This window comes from Mustela lutreola, chromosome 17, assembly GCF_030435805.1.
Source record: "Mustela lutreola isolate mMusLut2 chromosome 17, mMusLut2.pri, whole genome shotgun sequence".
In the NCBI taxonomy this organism is placed as follows: Eukaryota; Metazoa; Chordata; class Mammalia; order Carnivora; family Mustelidae; genus Mustela; species Mustela lutreola.
In genome coordinates, this window is record NC_081306.1 from 22,000,697 (window position 1) to 22,022,063 (window position 21,367).

The 21,367-nt window shown below is 63.0% G+C and overlaps 1 protein-coding gene and 1 non-coding gene across 7 annotated transcripts; one reads left to right on the plus strand and one right to left on the minus strand.

Annotated features, from left to right (window-relative positions):
• Positions 1–152: 152 nt before the first annotated feature.
• On the minus strand, positions 153–17,376 carry TRAF7 (TNF receptor associated factor 7). Of its 6 annotated transcripts, none has more exons than XM_059153970.1 (22): positions 17,223–17,365; positions 11,362–11,487; positions 10,258–10,374; positions 9,977–10,034; positions 8,148–8,239; positions 6,176–6,292; positions 5,728–5,820; positions 5,485–5,518; positions 4,672–4,855; positions 4,434–4,568; positions 3,544–3,761; positions 3,395–3,468; positions 3,089–3,137; positions 2,882–3,009; positions 2,630–2,712; positions 1,895–1,934; positions 1,690–1,806; positions 1,480–1,602; positions 1,140–1,259; positions 922–1,053; positions 715–834; positions 153–539 (listed from the first exon to the last, which is right to left on the minus strand). In XM_059153970.1, the coding sequence occupies exons 3-22, from the start codon at positions 10,336–10,338 to the stop codon at positions 525–527; spliced, it is 2,013 nt and encodes a 670-aa protein (XP_059009953.1). In that variant the 5' UTR covers positions 10,339–10,374; positions 11,362–11,487; positions 17,223–17,365; the 3' UTR covers positions 153–524. The 6 variants fall into 6 exon arrangements, with proteins under 6 accessions (XP_059009953.1, XP_059009954.1, XP_059009956.1 ...); XM_059153971.1 differs by lacking the exon at positions 17,223–17,365 and adding an exon at positions 12,274–12,445; XM_059153973.1 differs by lacking the exon at positions 11,362–11,487 and having other exon boundaries at positions 4,440–4,568; positions 17,223–17,376.
• A 535-nt stretch (positions 17,377–17,911) lies between these two features.
• Positions 17,912–17,994, plus strand: LOC131820225 (small nucleolar RNA SNORD60). The gene has a single exon (XR_009349540.1). It is a non-coding gene; the product is annotated as a small nucleolar RNA SNORD60 (small nucleolar RNA).
• The last annotated feature ends 3,373 nt before the right edge of the window (positions 17,995–21,367 follow it).

A 21,367-nucleotide genomic window follows, 5' to 3' on the forward strand; every position in this document is an offset into this window, starting at 1 on the left:
AGTGAGGAGTCACCAAGAGGGCCACACCGCAGGGCTGATGAGAGGAGCCCTTTTGGGACCCCTCCCCAACCTTCCACCAGCTGCTGGTGCCTGGGCCCACCAGCCTTCTTGGGTGGCCTCTCTGTCACCCCACAGACTGTCCCAGTCACAGCCACAGTCTGTGCAGCTTTTATTTCAATCAGGAAGTAATCAAATCTATATACAGTCTAAAAACAGTAGAAAAGGTGAGTAAAAAGGCCCACAGTCCACCTGGGGTGGGGATGGGGTGTGGGCCGGGTGAGCATCACACCTGGCACCCAGAGAGAAGGGCTGGGCACTGTCTTGGCTGCGACGATCACAAGGCCAAGCAGAGGGAGGCTCACTGTGCACAGGGCAGGAAGGGCACTGTCTAGCAGGGTGAACCTGCCCACCTGTCCCCGCAGGGCAGGCAGACACACCCCCCTCCCCAAGACCCCTCCTGTGGTCAGCCTGGCAGGGACTGGCCTGGGAGGTTGCAGAGGAAGCCAAGATGGCTCTGCATTCGGTCAGCACGTCCAAACCTGCAGAGGAAGGGCTCTGGTTCAGGTGATCCTTTGGCCATGCTGCTGTGTCCCCACCACCCGCCACATGCACCTGCCCTTCCAGTGCCAGCTGCCTGGGGCTTCTAGCTCCTCTGCCCCCACCCCCTGCCCCCGGCGCACAGCGCCCCGGGAAGGCCTGAGCCCAGGCCCTGACCTTCACAGTACTATCCACAGCGCCCGAGAAGAGCCGGCCCCGTGACACGGCCAGTGCGGTCACGCTGCCTTGGTGGCGCAGCAGGGTCTGCGTGCAGATCATGTTGTCCATACTCCAGACCTGGGGGCATGTGGAGTGTGAGCGCCCAGCCGGGCCCAGCCGCCCGCCCACAGCCCCCCAACACCCCAGCGCTAGGCCAGTACGCACCCTGAGCGAGCGGTCATAGGATGCGCTGAAGACTTTGGTTTGGTCTGGTGTGGAGATGACTGCCAGAGCGTACACTGTGCCCACGTGGCCTGTCAGGGTCCGCACCTGCTCCTTGGACTCGATGTCCCATACCTGCGGGAGTGGTGCAGGCAGGTCAGGGCGACAGGCTGGGGGGACAGGGACCCAGGTGGAGGCCCAGCCCTGGGCGTTTGCCTTACATGGATGAGGTTCTCGTAGGTGCCACAGACGATGTGGTGATTCGTCACTGCAATAGAGTAGACGCTGCCGCCAGAGGTCTGCAGGACATGGATGCAGTCGAGGGTCCGGATGTCCCAGATCTGTGGACAAGCTCAGGCCACTTGGTCCTAGGCCAGGCACCTCAGCCCCAGGGCCTCCAAGGCTTTGGACACAGCCCACCCATCCCCTGGGAGCAGCCCACCCATCCCTTGGGAAGGATGTGAGGGTCTCCCTGCCCCAGCAGTGAGAAGACAGTGGAGGAGGAGCCCCCCGGGGTCAGGTCTGGGTGGTCCCGGCACCGGAAAGAGCACACAGGCCCACCTTGATTGTCTGGTAGGAGCCACTGTACAGGTAGCTCTGGGCGGCCACCAGGGCCCGGACCCAGTGGTTGAGCCCTGTGAGCTCCTTCTTTAGCTTCAGTTCAGTGCCCACGATGTCCCAGACCTGCAGGGGCAGCCGTGAGTGTGGGCACAGGGGCAGGCAGCCAGCCCCACAATGCCCCGCGCGCAGACACATGGTACCCTGCCCAACCTTGATGGCCTTCAGGGAGCCGCTGAAGAGCATGTTGTGTGAGGAGACCAGCGTGCACACCGGGTTGTCGTGGGCCCGGATGGTGTTTACCTTCTGCAGGTTCTGGATGTCCCACACCTGGCAAGGAGGACAGAAAGCCTCAGGCCCCAGCGAGGTGGCAGGTCTGGCTCCCCAGAGCGCACCCGCCCGCCGCAGCCCCACTCACGATGATGGTACAGTCCGCGGAGCCGCTGTACAGCTTGCACCTGTGGGAGCGGAGCCGCGGGGTCAGGGTGGCAGAAGCCGCCGTCCTCGCGACACTGCCCTGCCTGGCCAAAGGAGCAGCTGCTGCGAGGACCTGGCAGCTCAGGGCAGCACCAGGGCTGCCCCCGCTCCCTCGGATTTCCTGTCTCAGCGAGGGAAACTTGGGAGTAGAAGCCCGGCCTCCTACCGCCTGCCTGGCAGTTGTCCGACAGCAAGTTGGGAGGTAATGGCCCCTGTGAGCGCTGCTGGCCGGCAAGCCGCTGCGTTCTGGGAGCGCGGTTCTGTCTCTTCATCTCTCACACTCGTGTCCATAACATAGAGCCTCATGACAGGAGACAGGAGGGAAGGTCTAGAAGGGGCTATCCTGGGGGTGAGGGGGTAGCAGTGGTCCTGTTCCTGAGCTGCGCCCAAGGCTCTGGCTACATGCCAGTGAGTGGTTGCTGAGCTCCTGCCTCTGCTCTGTTCTCTGCTGCCCGAGGCACCCCAGGGCCGGGGCTACACCTCCTAAACGTACTTCTAGAGAGCGAGAGGACCCATGTGCCACCAGCCCTGCTTGAAGGTGAGGGTGCCCCACAGGAGAAGTAGACACAGCCCCATGAGGACACACGTGACCACACAGGCTCAGCTCCTGGCCCAGACGGTGGCAGCACGGAGTCTTCCGTCCCTGGCTCTGCCTGAGCACCATGGCCACACTCACCCTTGGATGCACAGGGCCAACACGATGCCGTCGTGGCCCTCAAGGGTCTTCTGACACTTGTAGGTGGTACATGTGTCCCACACCTGCAGAGACCAGCATGCGGGTGGGTCCCAGCGGGGTCAGCCCCATGCCAGGGGGCAGCACGGTGGGAACGGGGATGGTAGGTGTACTTAGGGAAAGCCCTGCCCACAGGCAGGCTAGAGCTGGCTGGGGTTGCACGCATGCCTACCCTTAAGGCAAGACCCCACTCACCTTGATGGTCTTGTCAGAGGAGCCGCTGAACAGCAGGTCCCCCATGGAGTAGACACAGAGACACCAGACTGGGCCCTGGTGGCCCACGAAGGTTCCTTTGCACTTGAAGATCTGCTGCGGGTCATAGGCTGCGGAGATGCGAGGAGCCAGTGAGGGCCTGGCGGCGCTCAGGGACAGTGGAGGGAGCAGCCCCGGGCCTGTACTCACATCCTAGGATGCCCATGTTCAGCCGCGCGTTGATGTGGGACAGCTCATCCTGCCAAGGCCAAGAGTGAAGGGCATGCTGGCTGTGGCTCTGTGGGCCGCCTGCCCCCAGGCCGGGCCCAGGGCCGGGGCACAAGCTGTGCAGCAGCAGCCTTCCCCAGCAAAGACACCTAACTCCTGCCAGGGCCCAAGCTGAGGGGCGGTCCTGTGGTCCTGCGGACACGCCCCATGCACTTGGCCCCGCCTCTGCGGGAAACCCCGCCCCCACACGTGGCCCCCGCCCCACAAGTGGCCCTTGTAGGCGCTCACGTTCAACATGGAGGCGTCCCTCCGGAATTCCATGAGGTCTTCACTGAGCTTGCTCTGGTTTTCATCTAGGACATCTGAGTGGCCAGAAAGACGGTGTCAGGGAGCAGGAGGAGAGGCCGCAACCCCGCCTCTCTGGGACCTGGCCTCACCGAACTTGAGCTCCAGGCTCTTCTCCAGCTGGTCAATCTTCTCGGAGAGCTTGCCCAGCATGGAGCGCAGGAAGGCAATCTCCTGGTCTTTCTGGGCCAGCGCCACGTGCATCTCGTGGAAGCGGTCGTCTGTCTGCTGCAGGAACTCCTTCAGGCCCTCAAAGCGGCAAGTCTCCAGGTGCGTCTCATAGGTGTCCTGGTTCCCGATGAAGGTGCACCTGGAGGGACAGAATGGCTGCCCTGCCCACCCACGCACTGGCCTGTCTGGTTGGGCCCTCCCCCACTCCCCATACCCCAGGATGTCTGTTGAGTCCCACTTCTCTGCCACAGTCCTCCCCACGCTGGCTGCCTGCCCATGCCTGCCTGCCCATGCATCCTGCAACCGCTCAGCACCTCGCAGGCCGCTTTACAAGGAATTGTCACTTTGCTACTAATCAGAGCTCTTCAAGGGCTCGCCCACAGCCTCTGCCAGCCTCCCAGACCTGCCTCTTCTCCGGCCCGCCACACTCGTCTCTCCTCTCCACCCGTGTTGGCCCCCACACAGCTCCTGGGCTCCCATGCACACATGTATGAGTCCTCAGGGCCATCCCTGCCCCTACCCCAGGCTCCCCGACCGCTGCAAGCCCTCTGTGCTCTGGGGGGGGGGCTCAGGGCTCTCCACCGCACCTGTACCTCAGTTTGTAATTATAGGGATGGTGGTGTGGCTCCCGCTAGGGTCCGTCTCCCTGGGACCCTGGCTGTCTCCCCAGCGCTCAGCACACAAGTGGATCTCAACAAAGGTTTGCTGAAGGAGGGACTGTGAATGCCAGCCCCCCCCACCTCCCACCGTCCTGCCTCCCGGCCCCCAGCCCGGGGCGCCCCCCCCACCGCAGCCCGCCCCACCCACTCACCCGTACTTGGAGTGGGGACACTTGATGTGCTCACACTCCTTCAGGTGGGCCTCCAGGTTCATCTTGAGGAGGGGTGGGCAGCTGGGGTTGTTGGGGCATCGCACAGGCCGGTAGTCGCAGCTGCCCTCGTGGTCCCTGCAGGGGCAGAGTACAGGGGTGGGGTTGAGGGGGTTGATGCCCAGTGGCCCATGCTCTGCACCCCTGGGTGGGAGGGCCGAGGGCCGAGGGGATCACTTACTTGCGAGCACTGAGCTTGATGGTGAAGGGGCACCCTCGGGGATCCACCTCAAAGACGGGGGGCTTCCCACTCCCTGCCGCCCGGCAGCCGTGCCTACAGTGGATGAAGAGCTCCCCAATCTGTTCAGCGACCGCAATGTTGTTCACCACCACCGTGAGCTTGGCGTGGTCCACGGGGCACTTCTCTGCAGAGGAAGACATGCTGACCCCACCCTCCGCCCCCGGCCCCTCCCTCCCCTGCCCCTGGCAGCTCTGCTGGGAACACAGGGGCCAGTCTGTTCTGGGGAGATGTCTCCCCTGGTGAACAGCTGGTGGGAAACTTAGTCCTGATGTGGCAGGCCTGGAACAATGCTAGGTGGACTGACTTCTGTCTGGGGAGAGCCCCCTCCCCCAACTCCCGGTCTACCTGCCCCACTGAGGTGCCTGGAACAGGAGTGCACAGCTGGGCCAGTCACTAAGCGTGACCACTGGGCGAGCAGGAGGGGACACTGCCTCTCGGCTGACTCAATCTGGGACAGGGCAGAGGGAGCGAGCCCCAAGGCTTGGGACGGTGAGGTGGGCAGCTCTTGCCAGAGACAGCAGCCCCTGCGCCCGGGGCCCCTGAGCTGTGGGTCTCACTGTTCTGTCTGCCCATGTGTGGATCCCGGCCCACGTGCACCCAGGACTGCTGCTGGGGGCTGGACTTGGGAGAAGCCAGCATGTACCAGGGGCCCCACTGGTGCTGGGCGTAGGCCAGGACCTCCCTGGAGGGACACCCCCCTCACTGCCAAGCTGGGTAGTGAGGTAGTGGGGCCCAGGTCTAGAAGGGCCTTACCTGACTTCAGAGCGCATCGTCGACAGAACGTGTGCTGTGGAGACAACGGGTGGGCTTGGGCCATAACCACAGATTCGCCCCCACCCCCCAGTCTGTGTCGCCTGCAGGGGCACCTGCTGGGCGGCCACACTAGGCGTGGAACGGAGGCCAAGGCTGCACAGCAGAGGGGCCAGTGTCCTGCCTGAGCCTCATGATGGTGACAGGTCAGGAAGGACCAGGCCGGGCAGGCCAGGGCAACCTTACCCCGCACGTGGTAATCACAGGGTCCTTGAACACACCACAGCAAAGCTGACAGCAGAGCTTCACTGAGGGCTGCTCAGCAAATACCAGCGGCTCCTAGAACCGGGCCGGGCAGGGTGAGCAAATGCTGGCGTGGGAGGGAACAGGGGGTGCCCAACAAGGGCCTGCTGAGGCCTGGGGCTGGGCCTGAGCTCGAGGGCCCCGGCGCGGGTTATCAGCACGTCTTATCCACCTACGATGGGAACCAAGAAGGGACCCCACGCGGGCTCCACCCTCACTCCCCAGAGCCGGTCTCAGGTAGCCCCGGGGCTGGGAAGTGGGAAGAATGGGCCTGGGGGCTAGGCCAGATCACCCCCTCCCACCAGGCCCCGGGGTTGGGGGGGGACGGTGCCACTGCCACTGCCACCCACCATGTCACGAGGGGCCACCCCGCTGTGGCGGACACACCTACCGGTTCCTCCTCCTCCTCGGGCAGTGAGAACGTGGAGCGCAGGGACATGCTGGACTCAGAGTGCAGAGAGCGGACGGAGATGGCCGAGTCGGAGCGGCGAGGCGTGCTGATAGGGGGCTGCGGGACACGGGAGCGGGTGGCCCGTCAGCCAGCGGGCAGGGCAGAGCCCCCCGGTCCTGGTGGGCGCTCCCTTGTCCCCGCAGGGCCACTGTGTGTGCCCGGGAAGCCCGTGTGGTGCCCAGGCCCCCGGCCTGCCCGGCGGTCCTGGCCCTGTTGCTGGGCCACCCGTGCACGTCTGCCAACTTTCTTTGTGTAAATGGAGAGACTTCCTGCTATTCAATTCCAGGAGGACACGCTCGCCTGGCCTGCTTCCTGCTTCCCGTGAGGGAGTGTGGGCTGCACACGGGGCGCCTCCACCAGCCAGGCCGGGGCTGGCCTCACCTCCCGGATGGCTACAGAAAGGGATGGCTGGCGGAGGCTTCAGGGCTCTGGGTCCCCTGGGGCTTGGCTGCCCATCTGGCTTCCCTAGCCAGGTGCAATAGGCCAGGCTGATGAGGCTCCCAGGGAAGGCAGAGATGCCCCCCTGCCCCCCGAACCCTGGCTGAGATGCTGGAAGCAGGAAGCGGGGCCACGGGGGCTGTCTCCGCCTGAGCCACTGAGGGGGAGGATCTGGGGGAGCACCGGGTAGGGGTGGCTTTCCCTCTCCCTTCTTGGCCTAGAGCCCCCAGGGGAGACCCTGTAAGAGTAGCTGCTCCCCTCTGTCCTCTTCTCCCACTCAGAAGCCTCCTTCACAAACCACAGACCTCCTGCCTCCACACCCAGCCACGGCCTGGTGGCGCCTGTCCAGACCTCTCTGGGAGGCAGGGAAAACCCCCTCCCTGCCAGCCACAGGTGAGTCGGACGTCATGTACACGGAGGCAGGCAGAACCAGAGGGAGATGTATCTGCTTCGTGCTTCGAGAAGGCCTCGTGTGCTGCCTAGCACACAGCACGTTCAAATAACTAAAAGCTCTGGTTTTGCTCATGTTAAATTGGAAATAAGGCCTGGCAGCCCAGCAGGTGAAGACTTGGGGTCCAAGGGGCTGGGAGGGAAGGAGAACCAGCTGGAGTCGGTCAGGCAGACACTGGTGAGGTCCCACCGAGGGAAAGGAGAAAGCAAGACCAGGGACAGGTGAGTGGCGGAATGGCCTGAACCAGCCCTGGGCCCAGGGCAGGTCCTCCCCTCCCTCAGTGGGCCCAGGGCTCCGACAGGCAGAGAACAGCCGTGGTGACCCTTGCCACATGGTCTGGGCACTAACCGCAAGCCCAATGCTGCCCCGACTCCCTTCCTCACCCTGGCTCTCCCATAGGCTTCCCATGCCCCACTCGGGCTGCCCACCCTCCAGTCACCTACTTGGGCCTCCTACCTCCACTAGGCAGCCCACCCACTCATTCTCTACTCAACAGTAGAGGCAGCTTTAAACACGAAAACCTGGGGCGCCTGGGTGGCTCAGTGAGTTAAGCCGCTGCCTTCAGCTCAGGTCATGATCTCAGGGTTCTGGGATCGAGTCCCACATCGGACTCTCTGCTCAGCAGGGAGCCTGCTTCCTCCTCTCTCTCTCTCTGCCTGCCTCTCTGCCTGCTTGTGGTCTCTGTCAAATAAATAAATAAAATCTTTAAAATAAATAAATTAAATAAACACGAAAACCTGATCTCGTGACAACTTTCCGTGGCTTCCAGGGCTCCAACCTGTGGGCCCTGCACAATCTGGCCTAGTTGCCCTCTCTGGCCGCTTGTCCCACGCAGGCCAGCCGTGGGTGCTGAGGCCTTAGGGTGTCCAGACACACCAGCCCTCAGCCTCCCCAGCCTACTGTACCTGACAGACCTTAGCTCGGGGACTGCCTCCTAGCTGAGCCTTCCCCTTCAGCTGGGACTTGGCCGTTGAGAAGGACGACAAAGCAGGAGGCTGTGGGGAGAGGTGGTCACAGACCTACCATGCTGTCCTCCTCATCCCGCGGGGAGTAGGCGAGGCTGCTGGAGGAGGACGGCGTCCGGCGGTGCTGTTTGTACGTGCTGGTCCCATCAGCTGTCAAGAAAAGAGGGTGGGGGATGCAACGAGTGGCCACGGGAGCACGCACAGCCCGTTGTGGTGGGAGGTGGGCCCCCTGGACAGATGGGCCCAGCAGGGGTTAGGGGTGCTGAACCCAACATGGAGCTAGTCCTCTCCAGGAGGTCTCCTTGCCTCCACGCACTCCCACCGTCTCCTCCTCGACCTGAGGGCTACTGGGCTGGGGCTGGGCTGGTGGGCAGCACTGTCCCCAGCAGGGGGCTATGTAGGGCAAGGTCAAGAGCGTGAGCTGGCCCGAGTCCCTAGCTAAGAGCCCTAGGAGCCCAAGAAGGGAGCAGTCCCCAAGACTCAGATCCCTGGGCAGGCTGAACAGAGGGTGGGGGGCTCTTCTCTCTGCCTGTGCCAGCTCCCGCACCCAGCCCAATCCTGGGGTCACCCTGCACCTGGTGGAGGCACAAGGCCAGCACCTGAGTGATCATACCCATGGCCACTTGCTGGGAGCTTGGATATGGTCTGCTTTGGCGCTCGAGGAAACCCTGCTGGGGGTGGAGGGCTCTGAGAGCCTCACGAAGGGGAAAACGGAGGGACAGAGAGGTCTGAGGCCCCTTGGCTGGTGTGTGGTGGGGACAGGGAGACAGCCCACTGTTGGGGTCCACGGAGCTTCCATCTGTTCCCCTGGCCAGAACCTGGAACCAGCCTCGGGCCTTCTCAGAGCACTCCGTTGAAGGTATTGGTGAGGGGTCCACGTGGGAGCCCGAAAACCTTCCTCACAGGCCCTGCAGGCACCAGCCTCAGGTCCCAGCCAGACCCAGACATCATAGGCAGCCCCAAAGACTTGGGGTCATGGTTCAGGCTTTGAGCAGCGGCTGTGTGACTAGGCCTCAGTTTCCCTATCTGTAACGTGAGGGGGCCAGGTGAAGCCACTATTCACGCCCAGCTCTGACCCATCTCCTCCACAGGGGGACTAGATGGTGGGCCAAGAGCCTGGGAGCTGGGGATGCCAGGCCAGGGAACTGGGCTGCTTCTGAAAAGGGCTGAGGCGTTCAGGAGAGCCCCTTGGGTGGTGGCATGAGAGAGGACATTCACTTCTTTTTTCCAGAAGAGAACACTGAAGCAGAAAAGGCACTTTTAGAACATCTGGCTGGGTCACCCGTGGCAAAGGAGCTGGTGTGAGCACAGGCACCCCCGTGCCGGAGTGAAGCCCCGGAAAGCTGAGACTCCAGCGACAGAGCGAGGAGTAGCACACGGAACCGGCAGAAGGACACACACTGTCTGAAGTCTGCCAGGCCCCACCAGAAGGGGCCACACACCCCCAATTTATCCCCCACCCCCCGAGGACTCGGGAACGTTAGCTCCTGAGGAGCTAACACAGCCTGGCAGTGGGACCTGGCTGCAGAAAGGACCCCCGTGAGTACTTGTCACCCACCCGTGCCCCCTGTGCTCCCCAGCCCTGGCCTTTTGGGGGGCTGCTAGAAGCCTGGGGCGGGGATGACCTGGGGCTCACTAGAACAAGGGAAGGATGGGTGGGGGTGCTAGGGAAGTCTGGGCAGCCCCTCCCCAAATAGGAAACAGAGAAGGCCCTGGGGAAGGGGTGGGGATGGCAGTGTGGAGGAGGAGCCAGGAACTGGCCTGCGGACTCCAGCCCACTCCCCAGCATCAGGCTCCCCACTTCCGCCCCTGCAGGACCCTGGCTGGCAGGAGTCTGGGGCACCCAGGTTCTGCATAGCCCAGGCAGGCCTGGGTTCGCAGGCTCACCTTTCGTGATGGTGGTGACGGCCGAAAAGGCAGGCCCAAAGGTCGTTTCCATTCTGGTCTGGAGGGAGAATGCAGGAGACTTGGCACCGAGCCCCAGAGAGAACGGGGACGCACACAGGAGTGCGCACGGACAGACTCTCCTGCCGATGTTCCCGTGTGCATGGGCGTGTACACAGGGACACATCACCAATACGCCCACCCGGCCCTCCCACAGGCCCCCCGGGTGGGGAGGGGACAGCTCTGGAAGCTGGGGGGTCCAGAGCCATGAGGTCTGCTCTTACCGTGGCTGTGGCGTCTGCGGCGGGAAGGTCGGCAGGCCCCCCCGAGAAGCGGTTGTAGCGGGCCTTCTTGCCGGAGCTCATGCTCTAGAGGGATCTAGGGTCCTCTGGCCGCGTCTCCTGCGGGGGGGGGGGGGGGGGGCACGAGGGAGGGGCTTCAGAGATGGTGGCCTCGGGCCCTGTCAGACGCCCTGCTCTGGCTGGTCCACGATGTGCACACTGGCCTCTCCGCCACTAGGCTCGACAGGAGGACAGGCGCCGGCCGAGTGGGCAAAGTCCCTTCCCCTCCCTCCCGCCTGCCCCAGGTGTGCACAGCCCTGAGGGAGGAAGGAGGCCCTCCTCCTTCCTGGGTGGAGGCAGGCGGGGGCAGGTACTTCACCTTCCTTCAAGGCCTAACTCTGTAGAAAAGCCACCAGCTCTGCCCCAGAGGTGGAGAGCCCTCAAGGTGCAGAGGGCCAGACAGCGAGTGTCCGGCGGCCACGGCCGGTTGGTGGTGTGGCACACAGGGTGGGATCAAGCCCCATGACCCTTTCTTGTCAGGGTTGGTGCGACCAGTCTGCTGTGGGGAAGGACAGCGGCCATGCCCCAAGAGCCTGTCAGCGACGCACCTGGGGCCCGGCACTCCGCCTCACCACACAGGTCAAGCAGGAGCAGGAGGTGAGAGCCCTGACTCCTGAGCTTGGGTAGGCCCCCTACTCTGGAAACAGGGGCTACCCTCTGATGCCCCAGCTCAGGACTTGGGCTGAGATGGCAGGGAGAAGGCACCAGGGGACTCCTCCTGGCCTCTGAGAACTGCTCCCCCAACAACACACACATACACCCGCAGAGGGGCCTGCCTGGGCCCCTGGAGCACTAGCTGCTAGAGCCACCTAGAATGCGGGTCGGCTAGGGAAAGCTGCTCCTTCGCAGGGGCAGTGCCCACCTCCTCAGGGCCCCTCCCAGTGTCAGGGTCTCCTGCTTTGGCCCCCAGTCAGCTGTAGCCACCCCAGCTTCGAGGCAGGCACCCCCCAGAGGAGGAGTGCCACACACCAGGCACCCAAGTGCTCTCTACCCTGGGAGACCAGCGAGCAGCACACCCCCTTGCCACACCAGAGGTTCATCACCCACCACCCAGCTCGGCAGTCGGAACTGGATTCAGCAGGTCCCGAGGAGGTTTGCTGGTCTTGCTCCTGTGGGGTGGGAGGGGTGTGGCAGGCTGGGCCCACGCTGCGGTTCGATGCTGAGCCTCCCGCCCTGTGGGAGCAGGCAAGAGACACACTCTGTGCCTACCCAGTATATGTAAAGCCCGTGGCTGGCTCCAGCACCTTTTCTGCTGGGCCGCAGGGCCCGGCCCAGCTCCCTGACATACACACGCCAGAGCCACTCAGTGGCCCTCCAAGTCCACGGGGAGGGGCTGGCCCTCTAGCCTTGCGTCCCCACGCTGCCTGCCCTGTCCCCACTGCCTCCTCTTTCTCCCGCCTGCCCCTTCAGGTGTCACCTGCGATGCCAGCCTCCTGGTCATCTGGACTCAGGCCTCCATGAGATAGTGGTCAGCCAGAGCTGGCCCAGCCAGAAAGCACGAACACCCCCCCCACCGCCCCGGGTCATCACAGTGCCCAACGGGGGTCTGGCTAGATAGACGGACCCAAGAGGTTGGCCGAAGCCTCGCCCTCCTACCCACCACGCCCCCTGCTAGGAGGGATTCAGGGGACTTGGCTGTGTGTCCCAGACCAGGCTGTCCAGTGGCTTGTCCTCTTGGGGGCAGGGGGGAGAAGCAAGGTTCCTGGGAGTGGGCGGTATCAGGCTCTTGGATGGACGTGGGAATATGGCCTGTCCATATGCCCCACCTCCAGTGGCCCTGCTGTCTCCAAACTAAGCAGGAAATCACGGGGGCCACCGTGGCTGGGGTAAGGTCCAGACAGTTTGGAGGAGCGCTGGGAGTCATCTCTCGGGAAGCCCGAGGTCTGCTCCAGCCTCAGCACCACGGGGCGTCCTGAGAGGAGGGGGGTGCTCACAGGGAGGCGGCCGGCCCACACTGACCTGGATTTCACAGCCCATCTGCCCCCTCTGCTGCACGCTCCCGAGGCCTAGAGGCAGCAGCTGGGAGCACCCACGGTCCAGGCAGCTGGGGACCCCAGAAGAGACTCCCCCATGGGACTGCGGCTAGGCCACCAGCCCCTGTGGGGCCTGCATGCCCGTCGCTGTGGTCTGAGAGAGCGGGCGTCTGGTGCTCCCTTGCTCTGAAGTGAAGTAAACAGAAAGGCACGCAGGGCCACATGCAAATCGGCTGGAAAGTCCCCTGACAACCAGCAGCGGCCCTGGCCGCAGACACACGGCAGGACATACAGGCCTGGCTCAGGCGCAAAGTTGAGCGAGGAAAGAGGGAGGGAGCCGCTTTCCCGTTTACATGGGTTGGCATAAGGCCCCAGCCGAGGACCCCAGGTGGGCGGGACCCCGGCTGCAGGCCACAGCCCTCAGCAAATGTGTGCCTCTGACCGCAAGGATCAGATCCTACAACCGTGGGATTGAGCAAGATGCCTGAGCTTCCGGCCCTGCTCCCCAGGGTCTGCATTTTGCAAGAGCCTTCCCCTGGCATCATCCAGCTCTGTAAGCCCAAAGCCCGGAGACACAACAGCACAGCTCCTCACCCCCCTGGCCGGGCCCAGCAGTGCTTCAGGGTGTGCCCAGCCCCCTGGGGGATAGGCCTCCTCACCACTCCCCATCAGCCCCCCCGCCAGCAGGCAGACAGGGTGCTGTCAACTAGAAAACCGGACTGGCCCAACCTGGGAAAAGCTGTGGGCTCGGCCTGCCAGGCACAGCTGGGGTCGGAGGAGGGTGAGATAGGCTGTCCACTCCCCGCAGCTGTCCTCCCCTCCCCAGTGGAGTCCCCACTCTGCCTGTTCCAGGTGCCTCAGCAGAGCCCAGGGGAGGGACCCGAGGATTCCATCTCTTAAATTTTAAATCCGAAGACCCCAGGTCCTGCTAGAGATGGGTCTGCCCACGTCAGGTAAGGCTGGTGGGACAGGTAAGGCTCAGTGCTCATGGGTGCTGAGGGTCAGTGCAGAATCAGCATCCCTGCAGCCTCTTGCTTGAGCCCACTGTCAAGGCCCAGGGATCTTTGTCCACCCACGTCCACGTCCAAAGGGCTTCTGGGGCCCTGGGGTGTGCTCCCTGCCCGACAAGGAACTAGAGATGCACCTATCATGCCCTGGCCCCTGGACTTCCCCACCCCAGATCCTCCTTGGGAAGGCCCTTCCACCAGCCCGCTTCTCTGGGCAGGCCAGCTCCCTGGGGAACCCCTCTCCAGCCCATCCCCTGGACAGAAGCCAATGGCATCGCCTGAGTCCTTACCCTTGGGAATGTGGGAACCAGGCCCCCCAGTCTGGTCCGTGCAGCTGGCAGCCAATGGAGGGGGCAGTGCATGCTGTCAGTGAGGGAATGGGGGGAGGGTGGCCACAAGCAGGTCCCAGTGGGGCCAAGCCCCACCTCGAGCCCCCCCACATGGCCCCAGGCAGTGGGTGTGGTGGGCTCTCCTGAACAGCCCTGCTGAGCCAGCCAGGGGGTAGGCGCACCCCAAAAACCCCGTCAGGCCACACAGTTGGTGGTGACTCCTCCAGGGGGAACACTGGGGGCTCAGGACACCTCAGCCCTACCTGGCACGGCACCGTGGGTGGCCAGCTGGACTACAGCCAGAGCTCTAGGGCCAGCCCCTTGTATCACCCACGGACCACCCAGCCCCTGGGTCAGCTCCTGCCTGGGCCCCTGGGCCCAAGCCCAAGCTGGGCTGCCAAATCCTATAGAAACAGGCCGGGTTGCCATAGCAAAGCCCCATACGCTTCCCCAGCTGTTCCCGGATGTCCCCTTAACACGGCTTTTCCATCCTAAATAGGCAGGGTGTGATGTCAGGGATCCCCTCGGCATCTCCGCAGGCCCATTTGAGGCCTCTCCGGCTCCCTTCCCTCCCAGTAGGCAGCCTGGGCCTCTGCCCTCACCCACCATCCCAGCCTCTGTACCCACTGTCCTAATCCACAGTGGCCTCAAGGTTGCCGGACTGGACAGCTCCTGGGTCCTCAGCCCTCCACCTCGCCTCTCACCTTGCCTACCCCGGTCCAGCCTCTCCGGCACCCACAGGTCCTTCTGTGGGAGGGAGAGCATCCCTCCTTTAACCCCCAACTCAGCCAGGGGACTCCCTTTGCCTCCCCACCCGCTCCCTGGTGCCAGACTCATCTTCTGTGCTTTCTCTCCCATACAGAGAGGCCTCTGCATGGGGGAAGTCCCCTCTGTACGACTCCTGGAGAAAGGGGCTGGCCAGGTCCAGAGCAGGGAGAGAGCATTCTCGGAAAGGGTGGTTTTGGTCCTATCGCAGCACCTGGCTGTGGGGGCCACTAGTCCCTCACACCACGGAGCCCAAGACATGCTTCCCATCTGTGCCCCTGCAGACAAAGTTGGGCCAGACCCTGAGTTGGAGGGAGGGTGTGGGCAGGTAAAAGTGGCCTCCATAACCAGGTGCATTCCTCTCACCATCCCCCCGCCCCTGGCCACGAGTCTAAACCTATGGGGACCAGTCCTGGGCCTCTGCCGGAGAGCCAAGCGGCCAGCAGTGCTTCAGGCCCAGGCTACGGCTCCAGGCCACCCTGACTGTTCCTCACCACGCCCCATGTGGTTTCTGTCTCCCCGCCTTCCTCTTTCTGCTTCCCTGTAGAAGCTGTGGCGTGTATACAAAGTCACAGGCCACAGCCTGGCCTGGACACGCACCAGCCACTCCACTGTCCGCCCGGTGCCCTGCCAGCTCATGGTGGGGCACCCCCACTCCTGCGTGGGTGCTCCTGGGCTTGGTTCAACCCCCAACTAGACTCCCAGACAGCAGGCCTCCCCCGCTAGGGATAGTCAAGCGTCAGGTCTGCCAGTGACATTAGCATCAATCCCGAGGGCCCCTTTTTCCCCTTGGTCTGGTCCACCTGATTCCATGCTCCTCCAGGGAGCAAGCAAATGCCTCTGCCGAAGGGCAAGAGCAGAGCACAGAGGATGCCGGGGGCATCTGTTGGAAGTGGAGGGCTTGGCAGGCCCCTCTACAGTAGCACCTCCTGCATAAGCCAGCCCCAAATAGAGGAGCCCACCGTGCACTGAAGCCAGCCCCAGGCCAAGACGAGCTGCGGGGGAGGGGGCAGCCAAACCACTGCACCCAGGCTGCCGGGGGCCACCCAGCCAGTATGGGCCCTTACACCCCACCTCTCCCACTTCCCAAGTTGTGCGCTCCCAGTCCTGCAGCCTGGTTCACACCCACGGCAGCCCAGTCCCCAGGCTGGAGAGGGGGTGTGTGCCGACGGCCAAACGTGAGTCTGACCTGGAGCTACGGGACCTGGGAGGAGAGACAGACAGAGGCTCGGGAGTACCAGTAAGCCCCATGCAACCTACCAGAGGCACTTTTCTAGGGTTTCTTGTCCCAGCTAGGTCAATGCTTCAGACTCTGACCTGTTGCACCCGTTTCCAGAGATATTGTCACACACAGCCGCAGTGGGGGTTACTCAGAAGGAGGACCTCTCCCCCTTCTCAGCCGGTTACCTCCCTCATCCAGGCCGCCCATACCCCATTCCCCTCAGCGGGCGTTTCTGATGTCCGGGGAATAGGGCAGCAATACCCTATAGGAGCCACAGGACACAGGGACTGGGGATTCCATGGAGAAACGTGAATGCCCAGAGCAGCTCAAGTAGGGATCTACGACAGAGAGGTAGTGTCTGCTACACAGGCCTTCAAGGAGGGTGTGTGGGAAGGGAGAGGAATGAGAAAGAGAGGCCACATGCTTGGCAAAGGCCAGGGGGTGAGCAGCCCCAAGGAGAGGGACCCTGTGCGTGTGTGGGGAGGGGTCTGTGAGATGGAGAGAAGGGCGGACAGATGGTTTGGGCAGCCTGGAGCTCTAAGCAAGGGAGGCAGCAAAGTAAAGGGTGTGTTGGGGGGGGGGGATCTCCAACCCTGTTCTCCACCCCTCTCTTTCCAAAGCAGGGTGGGATCCAGCAGAACTGCAGACTCAGCCCCAGCTGGATGTGCAAGTGGATCAAGACATCGAGAGCCAGACCCAGTGAGCGGTGGGAGCCTCCTCTCCCAGCCCACTCTCCTCTACATGCCCTCCAGCCTCCTCACTCTCCGGCTTCCCCACTGAACACAACACAGGGACTTCCTCCACACACAACCAGGGACTCTCTACTAGACTTCGGCCTGCTGCTGGATCTCCTGCGTACAACCCCTGCACCCGCATCCCAGCCTAGAATCCGGGACTCGCCTCTCACCCCTGCCAGCACTCACTGGCGCACCAAGCCCTTTCTAACCCCGGGGTCCCTTGCACATCTTGCTCCTTCGGCCAGGCGTGCTCTTCCAGCAACTTCGCAAGCCAGGCTGCTTGCTGGAGGCACCTCCCTCTCACCAAGCCACTCAGGAGCGCCCAGCACTCCCCCTCGGCGTCCTGCTCCTTTAAAAGCGCCCATCGCAAGTCCCTCGGGCTCCTGTGGGTACTGTCCATCGCTCCCCGCTCCGGATCCTCGGGTCTCGAGCGGGGTTGGGGGGGGGGGGAAGACTCTGTCCCCCAGGAGACGTTGGGCAAGGTCTGGAAGCGTTTCGGGTGGTCACGAAGGGGGTGGGGCAGGTGACCCTGTCTAGTGGGTGGAGAGCAGGAAGGCAGCTCAACATCCACCAGAGCTCCGCGGAGAAGGCTCGGCGCGAAGTGTCAACAGCGGCCGGGCTGAGCAAAGCCGCCGCAGAGGAAGCGCCCACGAGAACCGGGTCCCGGCGGCGCTCCCCGGACGCAGGAAGCGGGAATGAGGGAGGAAGGGGAGAACGGAGCGACCGAGCGGCCGAGCGAACGACAGACCGACGCGCAGACCCCGGGCCCCGTCAGCCCCGCCCCCCCAGGCCCGATCCCTCCGCGGACCCCGGCGCGCCCACCGCACGGCCCCGAGGCGCGAGCCCCAGGCCGGGCGCGCCGCGCGGATACTCACCCGCCCGCGGCCGCCCGGGAGCGGCAGCGCCACCCTCCCGCTTCATCGTGCTCCCGCGGCCGCCAGCCGGGAAAGGGACGGGAGGCGCGAGCCGAAGGCGCTCGTGCGCGGCGCCCGCCGGGACTTGTAGTTCTAGGGTTCTCAATGCCCGGCGAGCTGCATCACGCGCCGCTCCTCAGAAACTACGACTTCCGGCGGCTCCGACGTCGCAGGGAGGTATTGGCAGCTTTAGAATCACTCTATGTTGCAGGTCGGAGTCTGACTGGCTGTTTGTGGCTGTCGCTCACGATGATGTTCGATGGCCCGTTGCAAAAGGGGGAAGTTTCGCGCGTCGGGCCGGGGAGGCCCGGAGCGTATCAGCGGTGAGGGGGGGCGGTACTTCCGTCAGGATGGCCCAATCACAGTGGTGGGGCCCTTTCTATAAAAGCCTGAGCCACGCGCTGCGCCGTTCTTTCGGATCGTCTGCAGGTGGGGTGGCTTTTTTTTCGTGGGCAGGCGCGCTGACCGCCGCGTGGGTGTGAGGGGTCGCGCAGGCTTGCAGTCCGACCTGACGCCCTTCCGCCTTGGCGCCGTTCGCGTCTTCTGCCTCCCCGCTCGTCACCCCCCACCGACCCGGGAAGTCGGAGCCTCCAGACCTCCGCTTCCCCGCAGGTAAGGCTGGGCGGGGCCCGCTCCCCTGCGCGGCGTGGAGCCTGTGATGAGCTGCCGTACTTCTGACACCTCGTATGACAACTGCGCTCGCAGTCTGATTATCCGCGCGCTACTGAGGCTTCGGGGTGCGCCGCGCGTGCTGGCGGGGGTGGGTGCGACGCTGTCTCGTCCGGGGCGGGGAGGGGGCCTCTGCTCACGGTGCGGCGCTGTGTGCCTTCCAGGGCGGCGGGGGAGCCGCGGACGCCAGCCTGCTGGTGAGGCGGGAGCCGGGCGCGTCTGGAACCTGCGCAGGAGAGCCAAGTGGTGAGTCGGGGGGAGCAGGTCGGTCCCCACGGGAGGGACGAGGAGGCCGCGTGCGCGGAAGCAGAGATGTCCGAGCTGCGCCCCTCGTCCGAGGCCCCTGGCGTCAAATAAACGTGGTGTTCTCCGAGACCTGCGAGTGCCGCGTGGTTCTTCGTGGGCGTTGGTCCGGGCGGGAAAGGCCACCCGCGGGGGCCCGTCGCTGCCCCCGGTCAGGGGAATCCTAATGCAGGAGGTGCGCCCTGCCTGACGTCGGGCAGTTCCCTGCCGGCTGCCTGGAACCCGCCCTGCTCGGCTGTTTCCGCTAGGCCCAGGGGCCGCGGCAGGGGAGGACCTGGTCCTGACGTGGGATCACGGTCGGGCCCAGGGCTCTGGACCCAGAGAGACGCACCCACGGGGATGGGAGGGGGAGCCTGGTGACGCCCCGGGCACTTTTCCGGTGTCACAGGTCCGAGTTCCTAGGGAGGAAACGTGTCAGCGTGTGGAGTGGACCTGTGCTTGGATGCGTGGTCCGGCCCCACCGCCGCCAGGCGAACTGATCCTGAGACTCCAGGGGCGGGCACCCGTGGTTCCCATAGTTTGCGGATCCCAAGTGGGCCCGTCTGCGATGCTGCGGTGTGGGGACGCACTGGAATGGATTCCTATCGTTAGTCAGCACTGACCCCACCACCGCCAAACCTCCCCTAGAGACCCACCCGCTCTCTGAGTCCCCGCACACGGGAGCATCACCATGGGATCAGGCCAGAGTATGGTCCTTGCGACCATGATCAAACATCTTGAGGAGTTTTCAGGAGAATTCAGTCAAGATGAACCGCAGCAAATTGAGAACCCTATGGGAGTTGGGGTGGCACCCCTTTAATGTCTGGTGGCCTTCGGAAGGGACACTAGATGTCCCAACGGTTTGGCGAGTCATGACGGGAGAACCAGGACAACTAGACTCTCCCCCTAGGATGTGATTCACTTGAAATAAGCAGGGACAGGCCAGGGTCTGAGTTGCCTCACCCAAGTGACCCAGCAGAAGCCCCAGCCTCTGCACATCCTAGCCGGAGATCCCGGAGGTGAACTGATCTCGCCCCCAACGTATGCAACCCTAAGGCCGTCTGCACCTGGCCCCCCAGTTCCAGACATTCCACTGCCATCAATCTCCCTACTGTCCCCAGGCCTGGAGGATCTGCTCCCTCCGGAACCAGCCTCCGGACTGTGCCCCAGGCCGGGTGCATACGCCTTCCAAATGCTGGTATGAGAGGCACTGGAACCCAAAAGTCATGATGAGAATGGGATGGGCTGGAAGGGAGCCCGGCCGTTCTGTGATGTATTACCAGCCTTCCTCTACAACCAATCTCGACTGGAAAGATAACCCCCCACCCTCCTCTGAGAAGCTGCAGGCTGTGGTAGATCTCATGGAGTCCCTCTTCCAGATTCTGGGCCATCTTGGGAGGACTGCTAGCAGTTACCATGCCATGTTTATCAGAGGAAAGGGGAAGTGCACGCACCTGTGGGAAGCCTTGGCTTGGCTGCCTGGGCCAGAGCAGCTGCACCCAAGCAGCGCCCAGCATGGGACTTCACCACAGATTAAGGACAGGCCCGCACCTGCGGATGCCAGGAGGTCCTCTGAGGAATCCAAGCAGGAGCTAAGAAACCCATGAACATGACTAAGGTATCCCCGGTCACCCAAGAACCAGGGAGTCCCCAGGGACAACCATGAAAAACTGAAGCTGTTAGATGTGCACTCCATTTGACCCTGAGGCCCAGGAAAGCTGCAAATGGTAAACCCCTCCTTCATGGCTCAGGGTGCCCCAGACGTGAGGAAAAACTTGAAACCTAGTGGATTTCGCTGGGACAGATGAACATCACCCAGCTAATAGAGGCTGCGAGTAGGGTCTGCACGAACAAGGAGGTCACAGCGGAAAGGGAAGCTAAAAAGAAAAAAAGTCTGCCTCCCTGCCATCGTCCTGAGGGAAAAGGACTGCCATGCCCAGGTTTGGCCTGCGTTAACACTCCATAGTGACAATGGGCCTGCATCTCTAAGCATCACCTGGAGACCACGCTGGCTACGAGCCCCAAAGTTCCGGGAAAGTGGAGCAAATGAATTGTACCCTCAAGGAGACTTCAGCAAAGTCTGTCAGGAAGCTAAGCTTCCGTGGCCATATCTCCTACCCCCAGCTCTCCCGTGTACTCCCTGCATGCCTGGGACACTGGGTTTCCCTTCCTAGATCTATAGACGGCCTCCCTGGTGCCAGGGAGCCTCCCAGGAAACACAGCCCGTTGGAGACAAAGGAGCAGCTTCAGGCCCCGGGGGGCAACATTAATGAGTCACAAAGATACACCATTGAGAGGACCCCAATCTCCTTAGGGTCCCCGGTACCCTTTAGACAGGATGCGGTTGAGTCCAAGATTGGAGGAAACATCCCCTCAACCGCAGCGAACAGGGCTCTAGCCACTCCTGCCCTCAAGGTCTCGGGTGTCCCCTGTGAGTTCACTACTTGGGAGGAAAAAAAATTTCATGCAGATGAGTGGCACCAGTGTAAAGTCCAGCCAGAGCCTGTGGGCCCACTCTAGCTTCCCCTTTGACGGGTCCCCACTGAGATGGACATTGGCTCACATGGTCCCTAGTGCTGATCGGCGTCTTAGGAGTCGGACTGTACACTGTTGCCCCTTCTGACTAGACTTTTTCCCCCAGAGACTTGCCAGTGGTGTTGCTTATTGCATTGCCTTTGAATGTGTCGCCACATTTTCCTGCTTACAGTCTTCCTCACCCTCACCTCCCTCCCCTTACCCTGGGCAACCTCAGTGCTCTTGCGTCAAGTCAGACAGATGGGGCACTGGGTTCAGTGCTCACACGCCTGCCACGCGCTGCCTACAGAATAAGGCCCCGTCTGCATAAATCACGGGAGGAAATGCCGGATGGAATAGTAACCGGCACCTGGCGGGACTTGTAGTTTAGAGGTGATGTGGGTGCCACAGTTCACTGGACCCGTCCAACCCACTGTGGGCAGTCAGATGGAGGAGTTTGAGAGGAAGACAAAGGCTAAACAGACCTTGAGGGCACTCTTCCTCCATCCTCCTCATCACTGTTAGTCCCCACATCCTAAATACCCTCAGAGTTCATAGAAAATACCAGGTGGACCACTGCCTACGTATTAGCTTTGCAAGGCTACCAACCCAGAGCAGATGGAGATGATGCCCTCTAAGCT